General features: G+C 32.3%; 2 protein-coding genes across 2 annotated transcripts; both read right to left on the bottom strand.

Annotated features, from left to right (window-relative positions):
* Nucleotides 1–1,267: 1,267 nt before the first annotated feature.
* On the bottom strand, nucleotides 1,268–5,413 carry LOC105771389 (uncharacterized). The gene is made up of 5 exons (XM_012592835.2): nucleotides 5,091–5,413; nucleotides 2,981–4,429; nucleotides 2,249–2,362; nucleotides 1,983–2,132; nucleotides 1,268–1,707 (listed from the first exon to the last, which is right to left on the bottom strand). The coding sequence occupies exons 2-5, from the start codon at nucleotides 4,412–4,414 to the stop codon at nucleotides 1,561–1,563; spliced, it is 1,845 nt and encodes a 614-aa protein (XP_012448289.1). The 5' UTR covers nucleotides 4,415–4,429; nucleotides 5,091–5,413; the 3' UTR covers nucleotides 1,268–1,560.
* A 2,737-nt stretch (nucleotides 5,414–8,150) lies between these two features.
* Nucleotides 8,151–9,004, bottom strand: LOC105767510 (putative serine/threonine-protein kinase-like protein CCR3). The gene has a single exon (XM_052630331.1). It carries the CDS (start codon nucleotides 9,002–9,004, stop codon nucleotides 8,237–8,239), a length of 768 nt encoding a protein of 255 aa, XP_052486291.1. The 3' UTR covers nucleotides 8,151–8,236.
* Between the last annotated feature and the right edge of the window lie 11,685 nt (nucleotides 9,005–20,689).

The raw sequence follows: 20,689 nt of genomic DNA on the forward strand, positions 1-20,689 counted from the left end.
ATATTTTATATATTTTAATATTAACAAGTTATAATAATTTTTTTATATTATTACTAAAATATAGTAATATTAACTAATTTAAATATTATTTAGATATATATTTCTTACTTGATAATAACATGTTTAAAATGGACATTTTATTTCTCAAAAGCACTTTTTAACAGTAATGCTAAACATTCAAATTTTAAATCAAGCTTTTTAAAAATACTTTTCCACAGCACTTTTTAAAAGCAATGAAAACTAGCCCGCAATGAAAACTGGCCCTTAGATAGAGCCTTTTATAAAGATTGGTCCTTTGTTCCTTAAACATGGAGCATGCACTTTACCTAAGCAAAGAAAGATTGAAGATTCCCACACCATTGGACCCAACATACATCCCACTCACCAATCCGTCGAAGTCGTAAAGGCGTACAAAATTTACCAAAAAAATAGTTAAATAATATGGTAACAAAATATCAGGTGAAATGGCAGAGATTAAAAACAGTCCCAAGTTTGATTCTTGGTCCCTTTTTCAGAAAACAAAAATGATACCAAAGCAGACTTAAATTATGGCTTACTACTGAACCGCTCATGGTCAAACAAATCTATGTTGCTCCAACTCTTACATTTTCAAAGGTACCCTAACGCATCTTCCAATATGAGTAAGGATTCCAATTCTCGACTCAAAATAAAAAAATAAAAAAAAATATTAGGAAAAAATGAATGTGTAACACTGAAAAGTGCTTTTAAATTTTTTTTATAAAAATCATTTTTGATAAATTTAACACCATCAGAAAAATAGTTTAAAAAATAAAATATCCATTTTAAATATGATATTTTAAATTCTTTAACGAAAACAATAAAATAATTTCAACCAAAAGCAAAACGCTTGGTTTGAGTTAAAATCTCAGCCTAAAAAGAAGCTCCTTGATTACCATTACTTTTGGTCTGGTTGAAAAGATTCTTCTTACCTCAATGATAAATGACACCTTCCACTCAACTCCAAACAAAATAAAAACAAATGTAACAAAACTGAAGCATCTGTAGCAGGTTTGCACTAATTATATACAAGCAAGTACTCTTAACTCATGCTGTAGGAGATGCCTTATACTTTTAAAATGAAAAGATGCACATGATATGAAACTATCACAAAGTTAATCTAGGATAAATGGTCGAGCAGTGGAAGCTTACACAATGATCTCCCCTGTAATGCAAAGTCCAGGGAATACAGCAACAGCTTTTGATGCAACCTGTTCTACATTATAGTATAGATTAAACACAGCAGTCAAGTTCACAATCCTCATAAAACCCAAATATTATGCACGACACAGTTGGGAAACAATTAATCAGAGAGAACTACAATCCCAAAGTGCGGTATAAAATATACCCAGATGGTCCAGACGTATAGCTATGATACCTTTGCAAGTATTTACATCTGCTTTACAATTTTGACCAGTCCATCTGATAAGAACTGGCAAAAAATTTCTAATATACGGAATAACACAAAAATGTGAAATCCTAGCTGCATATGAAACAACAAAAATTGCATTGTAGGATCAATTTTTGAACCTGCGTTAGCATTCAGTGACATGAAGTCGCTAAAAGTTTCTCCTTCATGCGAGAAATAAGCTTAAACTTTTCCTCCGCCTCAACCTGCTGGCGAATATCAGTTTGAGATGCTCGGTCAGGATGAAATCTTAGCAAGGCTCTTTTATAAGCTGCATGAATCTGTGAAAGGCCATCAATCTGTCAGTGAACAACCTAAAATTTTAAGATAGCCATAGAAGTATACAAATTGTAATCTCCTCACGGCCACACAGAGCAGGAACCATAACCCGAAGTTAATGAAACAACAGCGTATTTGTTATTTAACTGATGTAACAAGATAGGGGCAGAGAACCTAATTTGATAACATTGGATACTGAGAGAAAAAGGTATCCGAATCAATCGAACCCTTCTGAGGATTCACTCAAAATAACTATACTTGTTCCGATTTCACTCACCTCATTGGACAAGGGATAAGAACCACCACCTACAGGGATTCCCAAGCTACGAAGCAATGAGGCCATATCGATGCATGATATTTCCAATTTACTAAGCTCCTTCCTTACTTCCATTCTTAGTTGCTCCTTTATGTTCATATTTTCCTCATCCTAAAGTAGAAACCATTTAACAGATTAAGACATAACTAATCAAATATAAAGCCAAAAAGTAAGTACAAGCAATATGTAAAACGGGGATAAGAAAAATTATAGATAGATATCTCTACCTTCTTTTGTGTCTCTCTCATTTCCTCCAGACGTTGCTTTTGCCGTCTCTCCATATCCAATACACGCATACTTTCAGCTTTTTTCCTTTTTCGCAATCTTTGAGCCTCTTCAGCCTGCAAAAGAAATTAGATACATGTGAAGCAACAAGTTCAATCAAATATTCCATTTACTGCAGAAAAAATATTAACCAACAAAAAGAATTATATTTCATGTAACATTAAAAATAATTCCATGTAAAAAGAAACACCTTCCAAATCAATGTTTTCAAAACTAGGTTTAAGTTGACCTAGCCATTGGCAGAACTAATTTGTAGTCCAACTTCATCAAGTTTAGACGCTAAAATAACACAAAATAACCAAATATAAAACTGTTAATAAGACCAGTATTAGCTATCCAGAAAAGAGAAATTTTTTTTAACAAATTAATTGTGGATAACACACAACACAACTAAAATGTATACAAATTAACCTGAGTTAACAGTACAGTGGATGACAAAAGGACCACAAAGGAAACTGCTTTTGAAGTTAAAAGAGTTGATGAGGAAGATGTGATTGCATCGACACACTTTTTGACAACTAAAAGATCAGACCACCATATAAAAGACTAGTGGTAGAATGCAGATTACCTCATCTTCAAGCAAGTTTTAAAATGATTAATTATTTTTCCCTAAAATCCTAGCAATAAACTGAGAGAACAGCCAAAAGAGAGAACGAAAAGTTTAAGTGCCAAACCTGAATTTTTAACTCTCGCTGCCTAGATGCCCATTCTTCTTCCACAGCTCGCTTGTATTGATCTGTCTGTTTGAGCTTTTCTCGGTCAATAATCATATCCTTTTCACCAGAAACAATGGCATCATGTAATGCATCACTTTCATCACATTTTTCACTGTTGGGCATAGAATTAATTTTTGATTGCTCGGCTATTGAAAAAGATTGCTGAATTCGAGTTTCGTCATTCTGAGAACTGTCCCCATCACAATAAATCTTACTACTGGTTACTGGAATTCCATCTAATGGAGTCTTAACAGAAGTGGATTCATCAAAAAGAGTTCCAACTTCAACGTCAACAGGATTCATATCATTTTCAACCTGTTTTTCTTCTGATGATTTAGGACTTGACATCAATGGTTCTTTGGATTGTAGCTTCTCCTTTTCATTCGCAACTGTATTTTCATGTTGCAAATCACTTTGACATGGGTCAAATTTTGAGGGTGCCCGAGAAAACTCTTGATTTCTATCCCTTGAAAGAGGAACTTCCATAAATCTTTCTCTTCCAAATATAACATCAGCCTCAATATGAGAAAACTGAGCTTCAGCAGTTGGCCTATATTTTGACTGTGAAAAGTTTTCATGACCAACTTTCTTCTCAGATCCTACAAAAGGCCTTTCTGTCCTATCGAGACAAGTATCATCAAAGTAACTATCACTATTAGTCTCAAAGGCAGGAGACTTTTGTTTCTGAATATTTGAATCACTTGAACCAGAGAATGCAGAGGTTCCAGTATATTGCTGACTCCTATTTTCTCCAACTCCAGGAGTACCATTGCGTGATACTGAGGCACTCGTCTGATCCTCTGAACCAGATTGACCGTTTCTAACATTATATCGTTTTCTCTGGAAAGCTTTCTCCCACTGTTCTTTAAGTTTTCCAATAGAACCTTCAATAACTTCACAATCAGAACAATCACTTTCAGATGAGCTATCCTCAGAGTCAGGACTTAAACCAAAACGTTTTCCACAAGGAGTCTTCCCAGCATATGTTTTCTTGCACTTTGATAGTTTGAATGCAGGTTTCTTTTCCCTGATGAACGAGCAGTCATCGTCATCATCTAATCCTGTAGATTTCTTCATGAAGTTAGGTGCAGGACAACTTTTTCTTGAGGAGGCATCACTGTCCAAGTCACCAGCAGGTTCAACAAAAATTTCGGGATCATCTATTTTATCAGTTTCATCATCATCGATGCTAATTACACTGGGAGAAAAGAAATGCTTGCCTCCCTTTGATCCACTAGAACGTTGTAAATTTTCCTCCACAGACTCAGGAGCATCGATGATGATGACATTCTCAAATCTATCACCATCAACGTCAATGAAAACAACATTCTCAAATTTCCCTTTTGAGTTGCATCTTCTCAGCAGGTTCTTCCAGGCTTCTTTCCCTCTCATTTTACTTTTTCCTTCCTGCATACACAAATGCATAACATATCTGGGATTAACAGTATTACAACAACTGCAACAGAAAATATGCAATAATCTCACATCGAACTTTCATGATCATACAACGCCCACTTTCTTAAGCTTATGAAAATGAAAATATTAAAATATAGATTGAGAATGTTACGATCCTAATTTACAAAATTATTAATAGCTCTTCCAGTTAAGCAACATTTATTTAGCGTTTTATGATAAGAAACATAGCCGACAACCGTTAACACAACAAAGCTTTTTGAGCAAGCGCCTAAGAATTAAAACCTTGTCCCCAATAAAATCCTCAATGAAGCAGACCGCAACATTCAAGCACATAATCTAATAAACAAAGCGATTGAGAAGTAATAGTTAAAATTTTAGAAGCTCGAAACACAGAAACATAGCTGAGGACATAAAGATTAACTGAACTAAAAATAGAAACAAAACAAGCGAATTCAAATAACCTAACATGCATAAGTTCACTAAATTCACAAACGAAATCCACGAAAGATAAACCCTAATTCCAGTCAGCATAACACAAAATTGAAGAGAAGTCATAAAATATAAGCATATCCAGGATATAACTACGATTTAAGAAGGTGCGAAAAAGAATTGAAAGATCAAATTACTAAAAATGCAACGACACCGAACCTACCTTAATCGAAGCGATCGAGAAGGAAACAGATAGAAAGGAGGGGGGATTTAAAGGGAAAAAGTGGCGATGGATTTATTGGGAGAAACAAAGAGTGAGAGCATTGACGAAACTGGGACGTTAGGGTTTTCGATAAATCGTGGTGAACGCTTTCGATTTTGAACCAAAAAACTGTTAAACTCTGAAACAGGGAAATTCGTTTTGTCAAATTAAATAAATAAAGAATGGAAGATAATTTGGAAGAAAGAAATAATTAAAAATTAAAATGATAAGAATCTTGTTTGGTACGCCGAGAGGAAGAAAACTGACAATTAATCCCCTTTTTTGAAATTTTGATATAAAAATGTTTTGAGTTTTTATTATATGAAAAAAAATTAAAAATATTTAAACTAAAGCATCAGGTTTATATTTAAAAGATTAGTGGAAAAATATATTTACTTGTTTACATCATCCAGTTCAATGAAATTTATTTTTTAAGTTTACATATTTTCATTTTTAAAATTATTTTTAGAATTTTCATTTCTTTTAATATTTATCATCTTCTAAAGAACTGAAAAACATTGTTTATTAAAAATTTTAAATATCTCTAATTTTTTAAATCGAATCGGATAATTAAATTAATTTGAATTAATTTCATCAGTTTAAGCTCTCTCTTTTCCCAACTTAGCTTAAATATATTCGATTTATTTTATTTTAAAAATAATATCTCTTATATTAAAGTTATTAATTAAAGAATAACATTTAATTTAGAATTTAAATCCTAATAATTTTAGTCAATGTTTATACTAAAAGTATTCGAATTAAATTGCAGTTTAATTTTTCTAAATAAAATTTTATTAACCTTGAATCTGATTTATTCAAATGATTCATTTAAAATAGAATAAATATTAAATTTATACATGAACTTTAGATTAGTGTACAATCGACATATGAATTTTGATTTGATTATATCTACTAAACTTGAATTGGGGTTTATAAATGTACATATAAAACTTTAATTTTAATTCAATTGTACACATATAAATAAATAAATATTTTTATATTTAATTAATATAATTATTTGGGTATGTAATATATCAACTTAAAATAATTTAATTCAATAATAATGATTTGTGAAAGTTAAATTTAATCAAAATTTCACGCCTAGTTTTGATAATTACTCTTTCAAAAATTAATAAAAAAAATTTTGTTTTATGGGGTTTGTTTATATGGTGTGATGATATTAGAAATTTCAGAGACAAAGGAGAAGAATTTTCTGGGAAACTTACCTTAAACGTGAGTGTTGACAAAACACACAATTTCATCATGATACATTTGCCCATTTTCCACCTTAAAATTTTAGCCATCAAGTTATGATCCCTAAAATTCATTTTCAACCATTTATAAAATTGATATAAATGCTTCTATTTCCTATTCGAATAATGTAAATAAATTATTACATACATAAGCCTTTTTCACCATCTAAATTATAGGCCTAACTAATTAAATGATATCATATATTTTCTATTTTTTTAATATCACATAAGCATTTATCTCATTTTTCCATCAAAATAAAATTACCTAATGTAAGAAAAAAAATCCTCAGCTTGTTTTTCTTTATTTTCTCTCTTCCATTTTAATTTTTCCAATTAAAGGTTAGATTTTTTCGTTTTTCTTTTTTTTTCGAGTGCAAAATTAATATCAATTTATAAAACGTTAAAAAAATTATGTGTAACGCTCATTCAATGAAAGCAAACAAAAAAGCGAGGTAGAAAGAGAAAGATATGTAAAACTCATTGAAATTACATTTGGACGAGTGTTGAGATTGGTTTAGATGAGAGAATAAAAATAATAGTTATATTGGATATTATAGTAATAATATTAAAATTAGTAGTAAAATATTTATTTAGATTCAAATGCAGATGTGATAGTACCGTGGAAATAAAAAGCAATCATTATTAACATTTTAAGTTATTTGATATTTATGAAATTATTAAAATTATAATCAAAACTCTTTATACCAGTCACGTTTTATAACAAAATTATATTATAACAACTAAAATTGTTGCATAATTAGTTTTTTATGTTTTTTTTTCTTTGTATAACAATTTTTTTATCTATAACAGCACCAATCATTAAGGAAAAAGTACACTCTTTACTAAATCTAATATATCTACCAACAAGTAGGTGGGTGCAATGGTAAAACATATTGCGTCCCCAAGGGGAGTACGTATGCTTGAGACAACAATGTTGGGAGAAGCAACCACAAACCCCAAACATAAAACGTTAAATGGATCTAACATATATAATATATAGCTAGGTTTTGAAGTATTTGGGTCACTATCATGAAAATCACAAACAACAAGCTGATGTAGTAGAGTTTTAATGCTAATTATAATTTTTTAAAAATTAATCTTCAAAATTTACAAATATAGTTATTTTAATCCTAATTTTAAAATCTCCCCCATCGTCCCTCTCTCCCTCCCATGTTAATAATTATATTAATAACTCATATTGATGCCCTCTTTGTAGTAGAGTTTAGCAGTTAAATGTGGGAATGAATCATAGTTTTGGGTTTATAAGCATTTACGATTTGAGATGGTACTAAACCATGAATTTTTCTTTGTTTTTGGGGTTTTATTGTGCAGTCAATAAGCCAAGCAAAAGCTGATGAATTTAGGCTCCGTTTGTTTGCCAGTAAAATATTTTCTGGAAAATGATTTACTTTTCTAAAAATGATTTACTTTTCTGGTGTTTGGATGAATCTGTGTAAAATATTTTCTGTTGTTTGGCAGATTTCCTGAAAATATTTTCCGAAAAAGCTATTTTTACATATACTAATAAATTTATATATATTAATAAAATTATATTTTAAATTGTTTTTACATATATTGCAATGATTTATTTATAAAAAATAAATCAAATTAAGTTATATTAGCCCATTCAAGAATTTGAAATCAAAGTCTTGTTCCTTTTAGCTTTTTAGTGTGAAATGGACCCAAATGGTCAAAGTTGAATCCAAAACAATAACAAGATTAAACCATCTAATCTCTTATCCTTTGCTTTCAATGTTCACAAAATCCCTAAAAAAATGAAAAATCTTTACACTACAAAATGATGTATATCTAGATAAATCATTGATAGAAAAACAAAAAATGGAGGAAAAATTTTCAATCTGAAACAAATGAAAATGCACCACTAGAGATATTGCCATGGCTACCATCACAAACATTGAATGCCCTTTCCAAATTAGAAACAATGTCACCAATTATAGGTCTTTCTTTACCTTCACAATTTACACAATGCATTGCAGTATATGCAATTAGTTCCACTGCTTTAGTTTCATTAAGCTCTGGTGGTCCAACCCTTTGGTCCAAGACCTTAACCAATTCATCTGCCATAATTGCAAGCACTGCATAATTCACTAAGCTTATTGGGGTACCACCATTGTCATCATTCTTGAATATAGCTCTCTTTCCTGTAAGTAGTTCTAGCATTACAACTCCAAGTCCATAAACATCACTCTTTGTTGTTAATACATTTAAGCCATAGTACTCAGGGTCTATGTAGCTGACTGTTCCCACGGCCTTCATCGGCTTGTAATTGTGGTCGGATTCTGGATCCATGAATGAAAGTCTGGAATCTGAAACTCTTGCTGTCCAATTCATATCAAGTAAGATGTTGGATGACTTTATATCTCTATGGATTATAGGTGGAACTGCATAGTTGTGAAGATATTCAATCCCTCGAGCTGCATCCAAAGCGATTTTGATCCTCATTTTCCAAGAATTGATCAAACTACTAGTTTTCACAACATTGTTCTTATCACGTAAATAATCATGAACAACACCATTTTTCATGCATTCATAAACCAAAAGCCTTTCATCTTTTTCATCACAATACCTAACAAGCCTAACCAAATGTTTATTTTTCTTCATATATTCTCTATGGTGTTTACAACACCAATCCATAAACAGTAAATAATACTACAAATCCCCATAAAACCTCCTACTGATCCAACTATGACAAAAGCCAATAACCCTCCTCAATGGAGAGGACCGCGACGTAACCACTGGAAGTGGAGGTGACGTCGGTAATGGCGGTGATGGAATGGTGAAATTGAAACAGGGTGAAGGTTAACAAATTTTACCATTTCCAAAACAAAGCCTGCTTGATTGAGGATATAATCCACACTCATTACAAGAAGATTGAAGACAAGGCCCTGGTAAAATCTCAGCTCCAAAAGGCAACTCCATTAGAGAAGTTTTCTAGTTGTTCAGTAGCATAATCTTCACATCATTTAGAAAAATTTACACTATATTAGAAAAATTAGAAAATTTTACCCTATTTTTTATCTATATTAGAAAAAGTTTTGGTTGCTAATATAAGCAAACTCATTAGAAGCAAGAAATAACAGTGTCTCTACCATTAATCGGTAAATTGTTAAGGTTGGATTCAAACCCAAATCTTTCTCCATATCTCTCTCACTCTTTTTCATATCAATTTTCTAAAATAAATCACAGCTTTCCCTAATAAGTATGAAAATAAACAGCCCTTTCCCCATATCAATTTTTTTTCGTTCTTATCTTCGAGAGAGGAAGATGAACGTTGTCGCCGACTGGTGGTGCAATGTAGATTTTGACAATGAAAGGCGAAGATGGGGAAAATCAAAGATGAACACCACCGTCTGGTGTTGAGAATCGTTGTTGGCTAACGGCCAACAGAAGATCAGGGTGTCAAGGATGGGGGAAGGGAAAGGGAAGATCGGGGTGTTGAGAATCATTGTTGGCTTCTTTTCCTGAAAATGTCTTACCGAAATAAAAAGGGTAAGACATTTTCCTAAATTAAAGGCTTCTTTTTCCGTGTTTTGTAATACATTTTACCTTAGGAAATTATTTTCAACCAAACAAACACTAGAAAAGGTTGAAAAGCTTTTCCGAAAAATGTTTTACTGATTAAGCTCCATTTGTTTGCCAATAGTTGATTTTCCAGAAAATATTTTCCTTCTTTTACCGTGTTTGTTTGACCAAAGGAATTCATTTTCAAAAACACGAGAAAATGTTCCATTTTTTACGTAAAATGTCTTACAAATTTTATTTCTGTAAGACATTTTCCATTCATTCACCCTCATCACAAAGTAGTTCTTCTCCTTTCCTCTCCGTCCATCAACGTTAGCCTCTCATCCTCATCTTGGGTGTGCTTCTTCTTCTTGGGTGTGTTTGTTATCAACAAGTTCTGTTCTCCTTTTCTCTCTCTATTGTTTTGAATGATCGTGACTTGCTCTTGGGTGTGCCTCTCCTCTTTTTTTCTCTTTATTGTTTTGTTCTTCTTGGTTGGAATTTGGATGATCGAGATCTTGTTTTGAATGACAAAGTCTTAAGCTTTTAAAAAAAAATTAGAAGCTTTAACTATTGTTTCATTTCTCTGCTGTTTTTGCTCCTGTATGTTTTATATTGAAGGATCTTGTTAATTTGTTGCAAAGGTGTCAAGAAAAATGCTTTTGTATGAATAGATTTTGGTCTTAGGTTTGCTAGATCTATCAATGTCCAAGATTTGGGCTGAGGGGTCTTACTTGCTATGCTGGTTCTCTTCTAATGGCAGATTTGTAATGCATGACTGTGGGAAAAGAGATTAATCTCATTGAATTTGTACTTAAACATATTATCTTTGGATTTAAGAATTTAATGGGACTCATTGACTGCATCCTACAAAAACACACCATCTATTTTAGGGTTCTTGGAAACTTGGTAAAATGAAATCAAAACACAAAGTTCATAAGCTGTTTTTAGTAAACCATTTCTTCGTTTTGCAAATGCGACTTGTCAGTAACGTTTATATAACAAAGATTACAAAGGCAACATTATATTTTCTTATTCATTAAGTAAATGGCAAGTGTATGTTTAAGCCTGGTATTATATTAATCTATTTCTAATTATCTCTATGTAGCTTTTTCCTTTAGTAGCCATTGAATGTTTAGATCTTCTTGAACACAAATCTATCAATCCTTAGTACAATTTTAGCAGTGGCATGAATATGATTTTAGTACCAATAGTCATTCCAAATGTCACGAACTCATGGAATTAAGAAAAAAAATGCTTTTTTATGCCTGTTGGCTCTTTGAGACTAGCTGAGAGTTAGGACAACATTAAATTATTTGAATAGATTTGCATGTCGTCCTGTACTACTACTCTTGCTTCAAATAATTTGTTTCTTCTAAAGATGAAACATGTTTCTTGATCTAATATCAGTTCTTTCTTATTAATTATATATATGGTAGATCATAGATGATGGAGTTGCTTGTCATATGGTAAGAACTCTATTTAATAAAATGTTAAGAGTCAATGGAACAACATACTCAATTTTTATTTTCAATCAAATTCAAATGACTCGTAATGAATATTTTCAATGATACATAATTTTGAAAAAAAATACCTATGGTGTCTTTCTCCTGTTTTTAAGGAAATTTGAATAAAAAAGCTGCCTTGATAAATGCTGGGAAAATCAATTTCTAAAACTAATGAAGGTAGATTTAATTTGTGTCCCAATTCATCCAACAGTGGCCATAGTTATGAAGTGGAGAGTAATGTCGGTCACTTTCAATGAAATATAATAGGAATATTTTGCATATGTTATCTCATTTTGTTTCTCCTCCACAAATGAAAAACATCTTTATACTACCACATATAAAATCAATTATTAAATGTTAGTTTTGGAATATATTACTTAATGTAACTTAAAAAATTAAATTACTTATATAATGTTATTGATATATATTACTTTTTTCATGTATATCTTCTGTTTGATTGTTTGTTTGTTTGTTTATCCTTTGATCCTATGGCAAGCTTGCATTTTTTTATAGTGATCAAATATTTGTGTGGCATTATTTTGTGTAGATGGATCATAATCAAGATCAAAATGCAATTGTTGGGGTATTGGCTTCAGTTTTAGCTTTTGGGGTTCTTTAGATTAAAAATTTAAAAACTTGGAAAGAAATCGCTTCTCACCCTCGTGCGGATCAAGATTATGAAAGAAAAATGATATTAATAGTATTTTATATAGTGGTGACCAACATTGTATTGATGTGATAAGGATGAGACTGATTCTCTTTTTTAATTTGTGTGATATTCTTAGTAGGAACAAATTGTTACAATCAACAAAATCGGTGAATATTAGGGAGCAAGTAGTTATGTTTTTACATATAATTGGTCATAATGTAAGGTTTCGAGTGATTGGATCTAGATATTATAGATCAATTGAGACAATTCACCGTTATTTTAGGGTTGTATTGAGAGCTATTTTGAAATTGTATAAACTAGTTATTAGATTATCTGATGAGTCAACTCCTAGTGAAATTAGAAACAATCCAAGGTTTTATCCTTATCTTAAAGATTGTATTGGAGCATTAGATGGAACTCATGTTCGTACATCCGTTCCACTTAGCATTCAAGGAAGATTTCGTAGTCGTAAAGAGGGGACGACACAAAATGTATTGGCTACCATTACATTTGATTTGAAATTTTCCTATGTTCTAGTTGGTTGGGAAGGTAATGTACATGATTCTCTTATTTTAAGTGATGCACTTTCACGCCCATGAGGATTAAGAATTCTGAAAGGTAAGAAGTAACATTAAATACCAAATATTTCAAGTAAGCTCATAATTTATTAGTAATAATTATGTTTTGTAAAATTGTACGCAAATATTATCTTGTTGATACTGGATATGGCATCCAAAATGGATATATTAGCCTATATCCTGGTGTCTGATATCATTTAAAAGAGTTTAGTGATCAGGGGCCAAAAAATGCAAAGGAACTATTTAATATTCATCATTCATCATTGTGAATCGTTATTGAACATGTTTTTGATATTTTAAAGAAATAGTTTTGTGTGTTAGCTGTTGAACCATTTTGGAATTTTCAAACTTAAGTAGATATAGTTTTGACTTGTTGTATCATTCATAATCATATAATGGGAGTTGATCCTAATGATTTACTTAATCAAGGATTATATAAGGAGCTTGAGCTTGATTTGATGATACCAACACTTACGGAGTGACAAGAAAGAGAAAAAGTAAGAGAATGGTCTACTAAGAGAGAGAAAATTGCACAAACTATGTGGACTGATTATAGGGCTAGAAATATTAGGTAGTTTTAGGGCTTAGGGTTATTGTTTCTATGTTATGTATGTTTTAGTACTAAAATTTTTATTTTTTTTAATGTTGGTTGGATATTGATATTGAAATTAGTTTGTTGGATTTTGAAATTATTATGTTTTAAAGTTTTTGGATATTGAATTTATTATATTTTAAGCTTGTTGGATATTGAAATGATTGACAATGACAATTATTAATGTAGAATGGGTAAGGGCAACAAAGAAGGGACAACCAAGCAATTCAAGTGGACAAAACCGATGGAACATCTTTTTCTTGAAATTCTAGCAAAGGAGGCCTAGAAAAGAAATAAGCCTTCTAACACTTTCAAAGCAATTTCTATTAATCAAGTTGTTGTGGCTATTTCTGAAAAATTCCAAGTTCAATGTGATTCTAAGCATGTAGAAAATCATTTGAGGACTGTAAAAAATCAATGGCAAATTATATGCACAATTCGGGCCGAAAGTGATTTTGGATGGGATGATAACATGAAAATAATCGCATGTGATTGATTGACATATGATGCGACAATGATAGTAATATATTTATACATATGTTAAATATATTTCAACATTATATTCTTTACCTGTTATCCTAAATTTGTATAATATCCAACAAGCACACAAGAACTATGAACCATTTTTAAACAAAAGCATTGATTATTATGATGAAATAGCTTTAGTTGTTGGCAAAGATATGGAAACATGGAGTTTTGCTAGAACATTTGCTGACATAGACTTGGATGATAGTAACCAAGATTCAATGGCTGTAGACTGCGACAATGAGGAGGTTGAGGCAAGAACAAATGTATCTTCATCTAGCACATCTAAACGTAAAAGAAAAAATGTTCAAGAAAGTGTCGTTGATGAACAAATTAAATTTGTGAGTGAACAACTTGGCAAGATTGCAAATGCATTGGAACAATTTATTGCGGGCAAGACACCATATCTTTATGAAGAAGTGATGTCGATGGAGGTAGAAGGATGACGACTTCCTTTGTAGTGTGTTTGATTATCTTGTGAGTCATGAAACTGAGGCCAAAACTTTCTTAGTCAAAAGTACGAAGCATAGAAAAATTTGGCTTCAAAAATTTTCTCAAGGTTGAAGATATATATGCTTTAATGTGGTGTAGTACTAATTATATGATGTAATACTAGTTATGCACTTGGACAATATTGTAGTTATCATATGGTGTACTACTAATTATGTACTTGGATAATATTATTAATATGTAGTTATAATGTGGTGTACTACTAATTTGTAATATTCGTTATGCACTTGGATGATATTGTAGTTATCATGTGGTGTAATATTAGTTATGCACTTGGAAAATATTGTAGTTATCATGTAGTGTACTACTAATTTGTAATATTAATTATGGTTTGGAAGCTAATTTATTATTATTCAATCTTTTTTTTTATAACACAAATAGGAATCATATATTCGCTTTGGTTGTTTTCAATTTATGATTATTAATATATTTAATTTGATGTATCTATAAATAAATTGTTGCAATATATGTAAAAATAATGTAAAATATAAATTTAATAGATATAAAATAAACTCAATTAAACAATGAAAAAATAATAAATTCTCAAATGTATGTTTGTTTCATTTAAAACAGTTTTCCTGAAATATTTTTAGGAAATCTGCCAAATAACAGAAAATATTTTACATGAATTCATCCAAATGCCAAAAATATCAACTTTTCCAGAAAAGTAATTCATTTTCCAGAAATCATTTTCTGGAAACCATTTTCAGTCAATCAAACAAAGCCTCACTCTCTAGAGGAATATCTTATCAACATTTGCCTAAACTTCTTACATCACTAAATTTCCATTGATTTTTATTATCATTTTAAATTAAAAATAACTCATTTTTGTCAATCCTAAGCAGAATTATATTTTTCACCTTGCAACAACCTTATTTGTTAGGCAATTGAACCTCTTATTTGACACAATTATACATTGGTGATTTAGGATGCCTATTCAAACAAAGTTAGGGGGAGATTCTGGGGGGTGGAGCAAAGGGAGCGGGGGAGACCCTTACTATCGTCCCTCTCCCTCTTTACTATTGCTGAAATTGAGCAAAAAAATCAAAAACAACTAAAATTCAAATTTTACATAAAAAAGAAATCAAAATAGATGTAAAACCAAGAAGTTGAAAAAAAACAACTAAGAATGGGGACATTTTCAAATCATGTAAAAAGCGAAAATATGAGACAAAGAATTTAGAAATGAAAGCATGTATTATTAATTTATTATGGTACCCATTATTCGAGAAAATGTTTGGTTGATGAAATAAAAAATCGAAAGAGAATCATTCTTTGGGAGGTTTTGGAGGTAGCAACAGCAGTAGAGAGGGTCGAGGGAGGGGCACGGTGGGAATTTTAAAAGTAGGATCAAATTGAGAATATTTATAATTTTTAGGGTTAATTTTTTTAAAATTATGATGAAATCGATATAATTTGTAAATATTATGGGCTAAACTTGTTATTATACCGGCTTTTTAATTAAATGATCGAACTATGCAATATGGATGCTTAAATTACAAATTTTATTTTAATTGCTTAAAATAAAAATGTTTTTATAATTGGGTGACTATAATTTACCTAATATATTATAATGATTTAACTTCTATTATACTAAACTATGCAATATTTACAATAAATGGTTTCTTATCAAAAAATATATATGCGTATATTTTTTTTGGTAGAAAAGATAAGCGCAATACGATTACAAACTTAAAAGAACTATCAATTTAGAAATGAGTACTACACTCAACTAATATTATATTCCTTACAACATCAGGGGAATCCCAAAACAATTGTACATTACCCACAACACTTGCACCTATTTTGGCCATATGATCCACAACCTTATTTTGAAATCTCGGGATGTGGCGAAATCTTGCTTTCCAATATCGTTTGAGCAAACTATGTACTAAGCGTAACTCACACAAATTAATATTAGTCGTTCCTCCCACCAAAATTAATTCTATCATAAACACGTTGTCACATTCCAACTCCAACTTCCTGTAATTGTTTTCCCATGCTATTTGAAGACCTTGCAGCACAACTCTTGCTTCAACCTTAAAAATTGTGTCCTTACCTATACATACTAAGAAACCACAAGACCAATTTACATCAGCGTCTCTAAACACCCAAAAAAAAAACTTCTAACCTTAATGAAGGTAGTGCTCCATCCGTGTTGAGCTTAATCCACCTTTCTCTGGCGGTGACCAACGTATTGCAGTGACTGCCAAATTGGCATTTATCAGATTAGAAGACGACAGATCATAGCTCATTGCCCAAGCAAATCATGTATCAACTATATCTTTAGCATAGTTATGGCCATTAGAAAAAAACATACAATTACGAATTTTCCATAACAACCAACATAAAATAGAGAAAAGGGTATGCCAATCAAAGTGCCCAACATCATAAAGACCTGTGTTCTGCACATTCCATAACAGCCAATCCTTAAGATTCATTGAAAAGAAATCTACTTAAGCATGTCTTGGCACAATACAAAGCCAAACCGACTTAGAGAAATAGCAATCACGAATTGCATGGATACTAGTTTCATTAGCATTACCACATCATGGACAGTGCCCATCATCAGTCATATGTCACCTTGCTCGTTCCCCATTCGTCAGAATTCTATCTTGCCAAAGAATCCAGAGAAACACTCGCACCTTTTGAGGTGTCTTAGCCTTCCAAATCATCTTCCACACTTTAGTGAATTCGCCAGCCTCATTTAGGAAGAGATTCATATAAGTTTCATCCATGGAAAAAGAATCTTTTTTCATCCATTTCCAAACTAAACGATCTGGTCCTACATCTAATGAAGGTGGCACAAAACCCGCTATCTGCAAGAGAATCTGATCAGAGACTAAGCTATATAAATTATTCCAATCCCAATTCCCAAACTCGTCTACCAAATTACAAACATGTAGTGTGTTATCTGGATTGCCATTCCCTTTGAAAAAAATTCTAAAAGGACCAAGCTGCCTAATCCAGACATCATTCCAGAAGTTCGTTAATTGTCCTTCACCTAATGACCAATAAACATTGGCGATTACATCTAGCCAATTCTTCATCAAAGATCTCCAAACAAATGAACAGTTACTCCTTGAAATCGATGTTGGCAATACCCCATAAATATTATATTGTTTCTAAGCAGACGAACCCACAACACATTTGTATCAGTGAGTAACTGAAATCCTAATTTTATTAGGAATAAATTACTTTAAACAAATAAACTCCTCAATTTCAGATCACCCGCACATAAAGGTTTGTAACATTTTTCCTATGACAAAAGAGTCAGTTTCCTCGCATCCGAATTAGCTCCCCATATAAACTTACATGCTAGTTTTTCAATCTCACTGCACAGGGAAACAAGAACAGGAACAACACTCAGTTTGGTATAATAAGTAAAACAGATTTTACCAATGTTATTCTTCTTGCCTAGGAGAGCCATTTTGCATTCCATCTGTTCAGTCTACTCCAAGCTTTGTTAACTACAAACTCAAATGTGTCTGTTGTAACTCTTTTGTGCAAAACAGGCATCCAAAGATAAAATCCAAGATCCTCAACTTGGTTGAAGCCTAAATCTCTGCATAATGTAGCTGCTACTCCATCCGGAATATTAGGAGAAAAATAGACTTGTGATTTACTTTCACTGACTTTTTGTCCCGAGAATTGACAAAACGTACTCAGAATTTCATTAATGATTGCCACTTGATCTCTATTTGCCTTACAAAAAAGAAAAAGGTTGCCTACTAAAAACAATTGTGACAAGGCCGAGCCTCTTATTGATAGAAATAGTGGCCGCCATTTCTTCTATTCCATAACAACTTCAATAAGATGTCCTAACCTTTCCACACACAAGAAAAATAGATACTGTGAAAGAGGGTCACCTTGCCTTATCCCACATGAAGGCTTAAAAGACTCAGTAAACACTCCATTCCATAAGACCTAAAATGAAGCCAAGGACACACAATTCAAGATTATCGAAACCAGAAAACTTGAAAAGCTCGCCTCTGTTAGGATATCCTCCAAAAAATCCCATCTGACCTTATCATAAGCTTTTTCTAAATCGATTTTTGAAGCCATCCAATATGTTTTCCCTTTAGACTTCCGCATGGAATACACTACTTTCTATGTAATGACAATATTATTTAAGATAGAACGGCCCGCAACAAAACTAGCCTGATTCTGTTTGGTTATTTTTGGCATCAACGGTCTAAGCCTATTAACAATCGTCTTTGTAATTATCTTATAAAGCACCGTACATAAATTAATCAGTCTGAATTGAGTGATGAACTCTGGACTTTGAACTTTGGGTAGCAAAACCAGCAAAAATTCTGTTTAGATTCGGATCCAATGGTTGGCCCTCCAAAAATTTTCGAACCATACAACAAACCGAATAAGCAATAATTTCCCATTACGTTTGAAAAAAATTTGCCTGAAATCCATCAACACCTGGGGCTTTCAACATAGCCATACTAAAAATTGACCTACAAATCTCTTCATTAGATGCTTCTAACAACAAACTCTCCTTATCAGCCATTGACAATAGAGGGAACTTACTTTGACATGGAAACACTCCATCAACAGAACGACCAACAGAATATAGATGTTTAAAGAAGCCCACCACATGTTGTATTAGCACCTCATTATCAAAACACTAATCCCAATTAGCAAATTTAAGACCTTCAACTCTATTCCTCCTCCTCTTAGCAAGAGTGCAACTATGGAAAAATTTTGTATTCCTATCCCCACTATGGAACCACGCCACTCTCGATTTTTGAAACCAAAGGGGTTCTTCATATTTCAAAACCCCATCTATATGTTGTCGTAACTCTAATTCTCAGTCGCGTAGCCTCGAAGACTTTCAAAACTCTATTATTCATTAGATATGTTCTAATTCCAAAATTAATTAACACTTACGCACAAAAATATTACCATAGATGCATTTATTCCACTCCTGATCAAAGTTCTAGAAATTATCCAAATTCTTGACTACCTCCCCATCAACTTGCCAATTTTCAGTAAGAAGAGTTCTGAATTCAGGATGCAATATCCAACTCGTAAGACACCAAAAAGGGTGACACCACTAACAACATTTTGGCTAAGAGAAACTAAGATCGGTCGGTGATCTGATTTTAACCTATGCATATTTCGAATCGAACAGGTAGGTGCAAAAGACTTCCATTTTGCTTTACACACTGCTCTATCCAATCATTGAGATAAAGTTCCTCTTCTCCAGGTAAATTGAAGGCCACTAAACCCCAAATCCCTAAGCCCACTGTTAAACAAAAACGAGTTGAACAACCTACAAGCAGCTCTTGATTTTCTTGCACCCCCATCCTCTCCAAATTATCCAGAAATGAATTGAAATCACCAGCAATAATCCATGGCCCAACCATCGAGGCTGCAAGTAAATCTAAAAACTGCTAAAGAGCGCGTTTTGTGGATGTTTGAGGGTTCGTATAAAATAACAGTGCAAAAAAAATTAGTAGCACTGTCCTTGGATCGAACTTTCATGTGAATCGCTTAAGGATGCAATTCCAATATGTCTACTAAAATATTGTCACTCCATAAGAACCATATTCCTCCTACAAACCCATTCGCTTCAATACGAAAAGAATTAGGGAAATCCATTTTTGAGATAACTTCATCGTCTCGTATTCCACTTATCCTCGTTTTAAATAGACAAATTAAATCTGAAAAACATTCCCTTCTGTATTCAGCAACAAAATTATGGAACCGGGGATGCCCGGCCCCTTGAATTCTAAAATAATAATTTATTATCCATAAACAAAAATAGCATACACTACAAACCAAAAAAACAATACAGTACTCCACTTCATTAAATACCCATTTCCGGTAGTGTTAACCACCATAACTTTCGGGCCTCCGAACCGATCATATGTCATAACATCTCCTTCAGTATCCCGTTCTAATTGTTTAACAATCCCTTCTATTGCTTCCGATAACTCTACTGTATCTGGGTGGTGCACAACTAATCTACCATCAGGTGGTTTGTCTCGTTGAAAATCCCCTTCACCTAACGTGCGCACGGAGGATCGCAACCTTCCATTATCCAATCCCCGAACAAAAAGACACTGCTCTCCCTTTCTAAAATTATACTAGCAGCCACCGCCTTATGCTTCTCCTTATCCAAATTTGAATGAACAATAACGGGTTTGAAAGATGTATTCTCATTCCTACTACTCACATAATTTTGGGACATTGTAAGATTATCAACAGACACATTTGGTCCAACATAATTAAATGAACCCACGTTAATATTATTAGGCTTCAAAATCCTAGATCCCATTTGGACATGTGGATTGCCACCAGCCTGTTTTACAAACCCAGAATTAAAAAGGGAGCCCACACTCCCATTCTATGTTTTACCACTTTTCACTTATGATTTAACTCCATTGCTAATTATTACTCATTTAT

Source organism: Gossypium raimondii, chromosome 5 (genome assembly GCF_025698545.1).
Source record: "Gossypium raimondii isolate GPD5lz chromosome 5, ASM2569854v1, whole genome shotgun sequence".
In the NCBI taxonomy this organism is placed as follows: domain Eukaryota; kingdom Viridiplantae; phylum Streptophyta; class Magnoliopsida; order Malvales; family Malvaceae; genus Gossypium; species Gossypium raimondii.